Genomic DNA, 12387 nt, shown 5'->3' with positions numbered 1-12387 from the left:
TTTGTCCTGTTCTGTCAAAAAGAGTTTCTCCTTCATCACTTGTATCCAAGGAAATATTAGTAATGAACAACATCAGCGCTTTCAGGAGGAGCTCTTACCTTGGGGTTGTTGCGATCCATCCCCACCAGAAGTTTATTATTTTTGGTAAAATTTTTCTGAGTCTTATTTCTCTTGTGCAGTGAGTGAGGATGGTGCAAATAATTGCACCAGTGCTGGCACCACACGACACGGGAAGAAGAAGGATGTGGTGCCTAAACAGTATCAGTAGGAATTCCCACTAGCCAAAAAGCATTAAAGCCTGCTGGTCTTATTGCAATCTATCCATATTGGCTCTGTCCTGCGCTTAGTTCTTTATTTTAAAATAACTATATTTTACAACTATTGATAAATAAATCCCACTGAATTAAGCAGGATATTGTCTAAGTATACATGGCTGGACAATAAGTCTTGCAGATTCACAAGTGTTGACTCAGTACCCAAAAAATTATTTCATAAAATAATTTTATTAGAATTTCAAAGAGCTACCTAAAAGCATGTTAGTTTCAACATGTATTTAGCAAGTTATGTATTCTATTTCTCTTTTGAAGGAGAGACGAAAAAATGAAAGTAATGCTGCTATTCATTCTTTCCAGACTTACACAGACTGTTTGTCCATAGCAGGAACATACCTGTTGGAGGCAGCATTGTCGGTTCTGCTGGTAAAAACTCCTGGGATGGTAAGCACTCTCTGGAAAACGTGAGGTCATCAAGTGCTATGCCATCTTTGGGGCCCTTTCCAGCTATCCCTTCAAAGACAACTTGGAAATCTTCATCTCCATCTCCAGCCAGGATCAGTGCCTTGCGCTGCCAGAAATTTCCCTGGTTTCCAGTAAGATTAAGGAGAATTTTTTCATGTTTCACTATAGTCCTCTGGTAGACAATCAATGATCCAATGTGAACTCCATACATATGGTAATAGAAAAGTATCTGTAAGCAAGAACAATAGCATCAAGTATACAATAGGTGACTTCAGACACATTCTGCTATTGTATTTACCCTAATTATTAAATTGAGTATCATTAGTAACAGTCAGAATAGCCCTTAATTTTACTGATTCAAAAACAATTTAATTAAAACACACACAAAAAGACTTACTAGTGAAAATTTTTTAACTATTCCATAAGTCCAACTTTGAAGCCAGCATTACAATACTGTGACAGCTGATCTTGCATCCCTTTGAATAACTCTTGCATGTTGTAAATGCAAAAGAATGAAAATACTTGATATGGAAACAGAGGAATGGAGCAGTGCCATTTACAATATGGGAAGTAACTTCAGTTTACTGAACACTTTTCTGGTTATAAATGTGTTTGTGCTAGATTATACAGTGTGTAATTAGAAAATAATCTAATCTAATATGGGAGCAAAACTTCTACATGGACTGCAGAAATGCAAAACAATAGCTAAAATAAAACATAAGGTTTTATTGGCTTAGAAAACAGTGATTTTTTTTTTTAAGAAAAAATGGGGAAAACAAATTATGAAGTACAAAAGTAAGATCAAGTACACACAGAACATAAAAAAAAATCTCTGTGAAGAGTCATCACCATTAACTGCTCTCTCAGTTATTTCCAATTCAAGAGCAACAAAGGAATACTTGTATTTGATCAAATTAATACTTAATCTAGTTCAATATCTTGTTTCTGACAAAGATCAGAGTATTTCCATGAATTATGTAGGACCTTGAAAGGTAATTCATGCTATAATATGTGAGAACATGTCTATAGCTGAAATTTCTTCCTAGTCTAATGCATAGCACAAGCCCTAAAGAATGCAAACTCTATCTTATTTATTATAGCTGTAAAAACATAATAGTGAATATTATGATACCCATGTAAATGTAAAGTCACGTCCCTTTGTGTTACCTGGAGCTATAGGATTTCACAGGCTTCTGCAGTCTATTGCATTGCATAAATACACTTTTTTTTTTAAAAAACGCACATTTCTATTTAATTGATTTTCTCTAATTATTGATTAGCAAAGCCACCAAGGGCTTTGTGTTATAATTCTTTTGAAAGTTTTATTGTGTTCACTTTCAGAATGTCTCCTGTGCAATGAAGTAGTCAAATACAATTTTTATAAGTCAGTGTTCTTGTATGGAATTATTTCAATTCACCTGCCCATTTCCTGTCCTGCAACTACTCTGTTTCTCTTAAAACCCTTCTTTAAATGAGGTTTGTCTATTCAATATATATGTATATTTTAAAACTATATAATTATTTTCACGTTTTTAGGATTAATCTCTATTTCTTTTTACCACTGCTGAATTTTGTTTGATTTTCTGATTGTCATTAAATTCTGAGCAGATATTTTCCTAGAGCTGCCCACCACACTGTTCCTGATTGCTACAGTTCTTTTCAAAACTAACAGACTGTATTTTGCGTGTTTGCCTTTCTTTTATGATCATTGAATTTATATCCCACACACATCCCTGGCCCTCAGCATTACTTTCTGGAGTTCCCATTTATTTGCAATACTCTTATCTCAATTACACTGAATAACTTTGTATATTGGAGTCAAGATACTGGCCTTCTGTTCTATTACATAATTTCTAGATATATCATATAGCAGTGATGTCATCTTGATAACAGCTATGCACAAATTTAATTTTAAGCATGTATCCAAGTCCTTTCAGGGCTGGGGCTCAGGCTTGAATTATAATGCATGTGAAATATTCATTCCCATACTTAATGTGCTTTGCAGCACAACATAGGTTAGCTCTCTAGTCTTAGTTCTCTAAGGTTCTCTGGATGTTGTCATTCATCAATTGGCTACTTAATCTTTTTACGTCTATCCTGAAGAATTTATCATAGATTTTTGAAAACTAAAAGAATTATAACAACTGGTTCTGTTTGTAACTAATTTCTGATACTGGATACTGAAATAAAATTGGAAAGGTTACAATGCAAAAATATACAGAAAATACAATACTTGCAAAAACAAGCAAACCGGCCCTCTCCCCGCCTTCCTACTGTGCATACCGTAAAGAAATTGCTGATATTAATGATATCTTTCATATTTTTGTTTAAAATTCTTTGACTTCATTCTTAAATTCCCTCAGAATACAATGTATGCCGTATGCTTTTGATTACTTACAACTAAATTTAAGACTTTGTTGCAACACCATCTCTTTTGGCACCATAGTCTGCAACAATGTTGCTTCAACACTAAGGGGCAGCTCTCAGATTGGTCTCTCTACACAGTATCCTGCAGTGAATACTAATCCAAAGAAGGTATTTAAGTTTTTTTTAAGTATTTTCCACACAATTTCTTTATTATTCCACCAGTAGGTATAAATTTCCTGGTTTTCTTATGGTTGACATTTCCAGATAGTATAATAATTTATCACTGATGCCTTGATGCAGAGTGATCCCTTTTCTTTCTCAGATTTATTTTGGCATACTCTCACTTTCTTTCTACTTAGACTGTTTCCCTTGAATTTCTATTCTTTTTGAAGATGCAGCTTGGTTTGTGAAAGTCCTGTATACAAACAAACCATTTTTTTTCATGTATGTCCCTTTATACTTGCTGATGTATATTTGTTTTCTCTGCATAAAACTCTTGTCCCACTGATGTAAAAGTATATTTTCCATTGATCTGAATGGGCCTAAGATCCCAAACTAAGTATGTTGTAATATATGATGTAGCATTTGCTTCTCTAATAGCTCATAGAAAGGAATAAAATACTTTAAGGGACTGTCTGATCTGCTAACATGAAGCTCTGGGTATTGAAATAATTTTTTCATTCATACAATATCCTTTACCAGAAATTTCACTTCCATCAGTCAGTTGCCTAAATGAAAATTTCAGAACTGGTCAGAACCTATGAAATAGAAGCACTATGAAATATCATAAATATGACTGGCTGTTTCAGGCCATATCACGGATGTGGAAGTTTTGTCTGTAGAAGGTGCATAGACCTGCTGGTTTTTGTACATAATTTTCAGTATGACAAAAGTAATAGTATCCAATAGTTATATTTAAGCATTTCATTGCATTTAATGTATGATACATCATAAATACTCAGAAGTGAACCTGTCATTCTCAGTTCTTCTGCATTTCTTTGCATATATGTTTTACTCTTCATAGATAGAAATTAAATATGGAAAAATTATTTTTAAAAACCAGATAAGGTTGAGAAAGAGATGTTTTCAAATATGATGCTAGGGAAAGAAGCAAACATCTCAAATCTCATGTGAGCAGAAACGTTTTTAATATATATATTTTAGGCAATATAGAAAATTAACTTAGGAAACAAGATCGTGGCTCAGATTTTGAAGATATTTTATAATGACTAGATTAAGTTTTGCTACTGACATATAGAAATCAGTCAAGTTTTGTTTGAATCATAAAATCAAACCATTTATGTTTAATACTTCCTGACTTTCTTATCTATAAAGGGTTTTGGGAGTTTTCAAACAGCCAGAAGAATTTCAATCAAATGAACTGCTTAGAAATCTCGAGCATAAGCAGACCTCTTTCCAAGTTTCAGACAAACTCTTTACAGGTTTGGGTTTTCCTCATGAGTAGTAAGGATGAGATAAATGGAACTAGAAGCAAACGGCTGGACATTTTGAACACAGATGTCATCTGCATATATAGTAAAACTGTTTAGGACTATTTCAGTCTAAGAAAACCTTCATTTGATGAGCATAGCACAGTGATCACACGATCAGTTCAATTCGAAGGCTTTTTAAAAAATTACTCCTCTTCTCCAAGATCATCCTCTTGAGAGAGCTAGTTATTAGATAGATGTATAAAGGTGAACTTGCAAAATGAGACCACTAAGGACAAAAATCTAATGTAAAACAATTACATATCCTATTTTACAGGCAAAAACTCAATAAAATTTTACATCTTCCATAAATATAAAGACACTGATATAATCTCTCAGGCAAGTTACTAGACCAATATCTCCAACAAATGGATGAAGCAAGAATTCCAAGTGTGGCATCAGTAGTTGGGATGCTCCGAATGCTGGAGATCGAAGTGGCTATTTTATGGTCAGATCATTAGAGAGCTCTTGAGCTTATTTAACTGGGTAAAGTTAGATAGCCAACAAACATTCCTGTTGCCAAGTTAGACAGATCTTCATGTGTTAATAGCAAAATAATTAGCAAAATAATAGCCTGAATGTTGTTTTTACTCACAGTAGTTCCAAAATGCTTTACCCTGGATTCTAGGCTGGCATATGACTTAGATCACTCTGCATTTGTTCACACTTCCTTTCAACTCTAATATCTCACAGAATGGAGTAAAATAGTTTTAGGGACTGTCTGATATATTAGGATGAAGTTCTGGGTCTTAATTAACTATTTGAGAGATTAATTCCTTCATGTGCTGGTTTTGGCTGGGATAGAGTTAATTTTCTTCATAGTAGCTAGTATGGGGCTATGTTTTGGATTTCTGCTGGAAACAGTGTTGATAACACAGGGATGTTTTAGTTATTGCTGAGCAGGGCTTACACAGAGTCAAGGCCTTTTCTGCTTCTCACACCACCCTACCAGCGAGTAGGCTGGGGGTGCACAACAAGTTGGGAGGGGACACAGCCAGGACAGCAGACCCCAACTGACCAAAGGGATATTCCATGCCATATGATGTCATGCTCAGCATATAAAGATGGGGGAAGAAGAAGGAAGGGGGGACTTGCAGAGTTATGGTGTTTCGTCTTCCCAAGTAACCATTATATGTGATGGAGCCCTGCTTTCCTGGAGATGGCTGAACTCCTGCCTGCTGGTGGGAAGTAGTGAATGAATTCCTTATTTTGCTTTGCTTGCATGAGCGGCTTTTGCTTTACCTATTAAGCTGTCTTTATCTCAACCCATGAGTTTTCTCACTTTTACTCTTCCGATTCTCTCCCCCATCCCACCGGGGGGGGAGTGAGCGAGTGGCTGTGTGGTGCTTAGTTGCTGGCTGAGGTTAAACCACAACACTTCATCTCAAATCAAATGTTGAAATAACTTTATATACTAATACCTCCTTTTTCTCTGCACTAGGTCTTTTTTTTTTTTTTTTTTTTTTCCAGATCAATTCTTCATTTCTGGAAATCCATTCCCAAATTTACCCTGAACATGTTAAGCCATTCCTGCCTTGCTAATTTTCTAAAGTCTTTATAAATTTTCCTTTGCTAATTTTTAAAAGGCTAAAAGTACCACTTTCCTTCCCACAGCAGCTCCATTTATGCACAATATTCCTTTCCATGTAAATAATATATATAGATATTTCATTAGTTCTATTTCTAACTAGTTTTTTTAAATTATTACTAATTTTATTAGTAATCAGAATTATTGGCAACTATTAATGTTTAAACTTCCACTGATGTTAGAAACTGAGATACCACTCATTTTTGCCTTGATGCTTAAAGACTATGAAAATTTGGAAAAATAACATTTTCAAGTAATGCATAGTTTAACTTTCTGGAGAATTTACTTTTTCAGCATATTGTTCCTGTAGCAGATTCTGATAAATGTGTTCTGAAAGATGTCTTACGAAACTACAAGTTACCATTTTAGCAAAGACTATAAAAGATGTATCAAAACTAGAAAACTTTTAAATCCAGGTTTGCAGAGAAATGTTCAAGCTCAAATCACTACACTGTGCTGTAGTGTTTTGGAAAATAAGGGCTTACTTTTCTCCATTGTCTAGAGGAGAGTCGATGACAAAGCCTTCTGTCACACATCCTTCCATTTGCAGTTGTACTCTTTGAAAGCCAATGTTTATACACATTTTCTCCATAAAATCACAAAACATTACATCGTTGTATGCTACTTAGGGTGAGTGTTGCATAAGACATATTCTAAATCAGGCACTGCATTCACTGTCAACTTCATCTGAATCTCCTAGGGTACTTATTTACTTACAGAAATCATTCTTCTCCTGCAACAAGACACATGTTTTCTTATGATTTCAAGGAAAAAAGATCAGGCCCTGACTCTTCTACTCTTCTACAACATGCTTGTTTTTTCTCAAGAAATATTTCAGTGGTCATCTTTATTCATTTTAGGAGCATTATCTTGGTGCAATCTCGAAATCAAATTCTGCATTCCTCTTAGTACCATACCCCTACATACCTTGCAGTTTTTATTCCTTCTGCTTAGGACAGGACTAAAAATCCTAGCTTTCTGTCCTGGCAGCTGAAGAAATGAACTCTTTATAAAAATATAATGACCAGATGGCTCTTGCAATGTATGATCAGTAGCTGGTCCAGTGCCCATTTTTGTAGTACTGCTAGTTCTGAGGTTCCAGTCAAAATCATCATTTTCATCTTGCTTCCATGCACAAAGATCAAACTCAAAATTGCAATGCCCAATAGATGTACCTGAAAGACATTTGCACACACATGAAAAGAGATTTTTTTTTCAATGAGTTAATTAGGTACATATACTACCACCTAGTACTCAGATCCATTAAAAAAAAAAAAAAGCTTCAATATAAAAAATACTATCCATGTATCTTATTAAACAGAGCATCTTTAATGTTCTAGGATATAAAAATAAGATAGGATAAAACTGCGTATATATGAGGTAGGTCTCTGTGCTCTCATTATTATAATCAACAGAGTCCTTGGTATAAAAGTAACCAAATATAGCAATCTATTTTAGGTCAAGCTGAATAGCTCTTTAGGATCTTACAGGCAGAGGTCAACTGGTGCCCTCCATAGGACATTCAAGACATCTGCGGAAAACTAGCCTCTTTGAAGGAACATGCTAAGGTCAGGTGAAAACGATAATAAATGCCTATAATTAGGGAACAGAAACCCATCCAAATGGATGTATTGAGCACCATGAAGACACAGCCTCCATAAAGACACATATAGGTAAAACATAAATGTAAGTATACTAACTTTGAGCTGAATCACACCCATAATTAGTTTACTTTTGCATGTTTCCAGAAGAGTTCATACATGTATTTTCTTAGCCAATATGCAAACATAGATGATTATCTACATTTTTCCTTAAATTGTATTTAATGCCTAGAAAAAGAAAAAGCTGTCATAATTTAGATTGATTTTTATATAAAAAAACATGCGTGCTCTTTACTGATTTTCTAATCTTGAATGTCAAAACAGCCAGCATGCTGAGTCAACTGTCCACGTAAATTAAGGTTAAGTCAACTGCACCACTCCAGAAGTTTAAGCTGTGTATATTTCTTCCTCTATGCATCAATACTTTCATTATAGTGATTATAGTAAGACTAAATTTTCTGAAATAAGCTGGAATTTCGGCAGAGCCTTCAAGAGACTTTCAACTATGCCCTGAATATTCTTACTATTATTGCTGGAAAGGAAAGTGCTTTGAAGATAAATTTGGAAACCGTGTGGATCATTTGGTCTGACAATATAAGAAATGACAAAAGCTTTCTCGTAAAATGTAAACAGAACCTGAGCCTCTTCTGGGGTCTGATAAAGTTCAGCCACTTAAAAGCAGCTTTATTTAATTGGCAGCTGGTCAGAAGCCTCAGTAATGAGGCCAAGGAGCTAAAATCCATGGAGTCTACATATGGACCAAAACAATACAGACAGCTACCTCTAAAATTTCAGGCTGAAATGAGATGAAAGATTTCTTCCTTTTATTTTTCTTTGTGGAGGTCATAAGGATGAAAAAGAAGCTAGAGCCTTTTTCTGAAAAATATGGACTATTTAGCAAAAACAGCTTCACTGTCTTTTACCTTTGTCTGCAAATATGATGTCATCTGAAATAGCAATTAAAAAAACCCCAAACCTGATGTGCTAAATGATATGATTATCATTTATGCAAAACATAGATGGTAGTTTACCTCAACTGAATGTAACTGCCCATAAAATTTATCACTCCTCATCTTTTGCCATATGATCATTTAGTTACTTAATATTTCAGGATCCTAGTCAAAGAAATTCCTTCAATTACTTACAAATTCAATCTTGAGTCAATAAAATTCTTGCATGCAACTGACCATTTTATTTTAAAGACAAGTTTTCAAGAATCAAGACCTTAAGGCATGAGCATTGAACATCCCTGTTAATGCTGTATATGTTGTGTGTTACCTAATCTAAATTTAGATGCCCTTGTAGTATCTCTAAAGTCAACAAAGAAAAATACTTATATCTATAGGACGATTTATTTACTCTAACTCAAACAACTGATTTAAAATTACATGAACTTCAATCTGGAAGTGAGTCACTTCTCTGTTGAAAATGAGAACTTAGGCAGCCTGCTTAGAAGCTCAAGTTACAGCAGATGACTGCACTTGCATATTAAATCTTTGGTAGTAGACACTGCTATGAAGAACTGTGAACTCTTAGTAATGAAGTACAAAAGCAAAGCTAATCCTTTTGTCTGTGGAGCAGTGACACAGGGCTGCTGAATTATTCTACTGGATGAGAGCTTGATAATTTAAGAAAAACACTTAACAGTAGGTATATGAATCGTATTATATTGATCACAAAAGATCTAATGAATCTTTGTAATAAACTAAGTAATTAAATGGAGCAAAATTTAAACTATTTTAAGTCATATTATTCCCAACAGCTATGCCTAGATGAACAAGAAGTACAGAACTATAGGAGCAGATCTGTAGAACAAAACACCGCGTGCTGAGGACCTGATGACATTTAGGGGGGGCGGCAGAGGGAAGAGTGCTGAGGTGGTATAGACTGATCCTGCGGGCTGAATGACCACTAGTGGTTAGAATACATTTGATGCCCTCCTGGAACTCATCTTCCAATTTATTTTCTAATGAAAGGAGCCTAGTTCATACGCTTGAGCACACTCTACAATGCAAACCAAATTGCAATAAATAGGAATAACTGAGAGATTTGCTTCAGAAGCACACTGATGAGCTAAACCAAACATTAATCAAGCTCAGACAAAACCAAACATCTACCAAGTACAGTCATTTGCACTGGCACTAACCCATATTTCAGACTAGAAAAACTCTGCTGCCGCACAGCCTTTTTCACAAAATTTAATTTACTAGATCTCATAAAACACGATTTCCACCTCAAGCAGGCATGCCCAACTCAGTCTAACCAGAGCTGCCTCAGAGATCTTCCTCTGATACTCTGATAACCTCAAGCAGCATAAGGCAAATACTGGCAGTTTCTGAAAAAGGTTGAAGGAGTGCTACCACCCATCTCCAGCACCGTTGTGGTTTATTTTGTTCTCATATACTTGTAATAAGAAAATAGTATTACTGACATTATACTTAAAGAAAACTCTGAGCATGGATCACTCATTCAGTATCTAATGGAATAATTTCTAAACATCTGACAAATCAGTATATATGTTAAAATGTGTACTTGACTTATTTTATGGCACAGACATCATGCAACTAGCTAAAAAGAGCACTCTACAAAGCAAACAAAACCAAGGCACAGATCTCTCAACAGTTATTTAACAGCTTTACGAGGCATTGTTTATATCTCAGCAACACTGGCTTTCTCTAGACATTGCTAATTAGACTTCGTTAGTATCGTCATGTGATATAGTCCTATGAACATTCTGGAGTTTCAGGAATATAACAGAGATTAGGGACTACTTTCTTTCAACATGGTGCAGAAAGATTTCATTAACTAAGGTATGATGACTCTTTGCGTATGTAGCAAAACACATCTACAGTTAGACCTAGTGATCCAGGAAGGCCTGCTGGTAAAAAATACTTTGGAGATGTCTGGAAGCTGCACAGTTTTCATGTTTTTTAAACGCAATTGCCGTGCTTGGGCAAAACTGCCCATTTCTTGTTTCATGTGCTTTGATCTATCATGCTTTGTCCTACTAAAGCCTTCCCCAGGCTTCTGAGTTTGAGGTTTTCAAGCTACCATTCTATCGCTCAGCAGTGAGGAAACCACTCTTCTGTGATGGCTGCAAGGAATGAAAAAAACCTTCACAAAGAGTGGAAATATGTGTTTTCTATCATTATGTTCTCTTTGGAGGCAGCCTGCCTCATGAAAAGCTGGAAAAACAGAACTAGCATTTTTTTTTTAGGTATATTTTCAACAAGTGCTATATTATGTATTTCTACTTTATTAAATATATAAGGCAGAGGCAGCACCAATAAAAGAAACCCCAAATTCTCCAGCACATAGTGGAAATTTAAAGCAGCATACCTATTTCAAAACTAAAAAATAAAAGGAAAAAAAGGAAAGCAAAAATTAGTCTAATTCCTGACACTGTTATTGAAAATACTCAATATTCAAAATATTGAATAAAGTACTCCCAGACCTAACAAAGAAAGTTATAACTGGTCACCAAGCATTTTACAGCATAATTAGACACTATGAAATTTTGTCTCTTTTTATCTGAGACAAAATCCATGTTGATATAGAAGTAATGACCCCTGTGCTCTTAAGACTCTGTAATATTTCATTGTAAAGCTTCCTGTTAAAATGCAGTCAGGAAAGTTCTTTTCTTAATTTTTTTTTTAAGAATTTTTTACTTTTTTTTTTAACTTAAAAATAATAAGTAAAAAAAGCACTTTACAGGAAAGCATTTTCCTTGTGGGACTGTTTCAGTTCATCTCTTTTCCAATGGGGAATCAGAACAAAATACATATTTTAGGGGATTGCAAAACTAAATCCCATCAGCCTGTTTGAACCATTTTGCCCCTGATACTTCAGTCTTTACTTGGCTGATGGTGTTTTGTGGGAAATAGAGGCAACCCCAGAAAACTCAAAAAAGTAATGGGTAAACAGCTTTTAAATATTTCAGAAAATAAAAGCCAAAATATGAGAAACATTTTCAACAGAGTAATTCCAACTTGATATACTCCTCATTTTTAGTTGCAGAAGATCTGAACTGGTCCTCATATAGCTTAGTGATATGCTATTCCTGGTTTAGAAATCACTGAGAAGTTTAATAGTATGAAACTAATTTGCAAAACACAGTCCCTTTGCCGTGTACCTTAGCTTCATAGGATATCAGCATACTTTTGCTTCATAGAATTGTATTCACTGAGAATTTGATAAACTGTATTCATAATCTCAATAAAAATGAGGCAAACATTCATACGGTACCAAACAATGCAGATTTGATTGTGTGAGCATTTCCCATTATTGTACCAGAAAAAAGAAAATGTTAGTGCTATATATTGTGATGCACTTCTCCAGAGGAGAACCCATTTGATATGAAACATCATTCTTTGAATCTGATAGTACAGATGCAGTTTCTTGATATCTCTTGTAAAACCCAAATTGTACAGTATTCAGATTAAAATTATTTGCTAAGAGACCTGACAATCCTTGAAATATCAAAGGAGGTAGGTCCTTCATATCCCAAAGGTATTACGCTTGAAGTATTTTTTTCAGCCTTAATATATTCTTTTCATATGGAAAGCAGGAGATTTTTATTCTGCTTTTAAAGACAGCTGCTTTCT

General features: G+C 34.8%; 1 protein-coding gene across 1 annotated transcript in view; it reads right to left on the bottom strand.

Annotated features, from left to right (window-relative positions):
• Nucleotides 1–12387, bottom strand: part of MALRD1 (MAM and LDL receptor class A domain containing 1) — a 294175-nt gene that overhangs the window by 165368 nt on the left and 116420 nt on the right. The window contains exons 24-25 of the mRNA XM_075143913.1: nt 7110–7357; nt 669–966 (exon numbers count right to left, since the gene is read on the bottom strand). Of these exons, the coding sequence (XP_075000014.1) occupies nt 669–966; nt 7110–7357 (546 nt within the window). The remainder of the gene's footprint in view (nt 1–668; nt 967–7109; nt 7358–12387) is intronic.

The sequence above is a fragment of the Calonectris borealis genome, chromosome 2 (assembly GCF_964195595.1).
Source record: "Calonectris borealis chromosome 2, bCalBor7.hap1.2, whole genome shotgun sequence".
NCBI lineage: Eukaryota > Metazoa > Chordata > Aves > Procellariiformes > Procellariidae > Calonectris > Calonectris borealis.
This window is presented reverse-complemented; position numbering and strand designations above follow the sequence as displayed.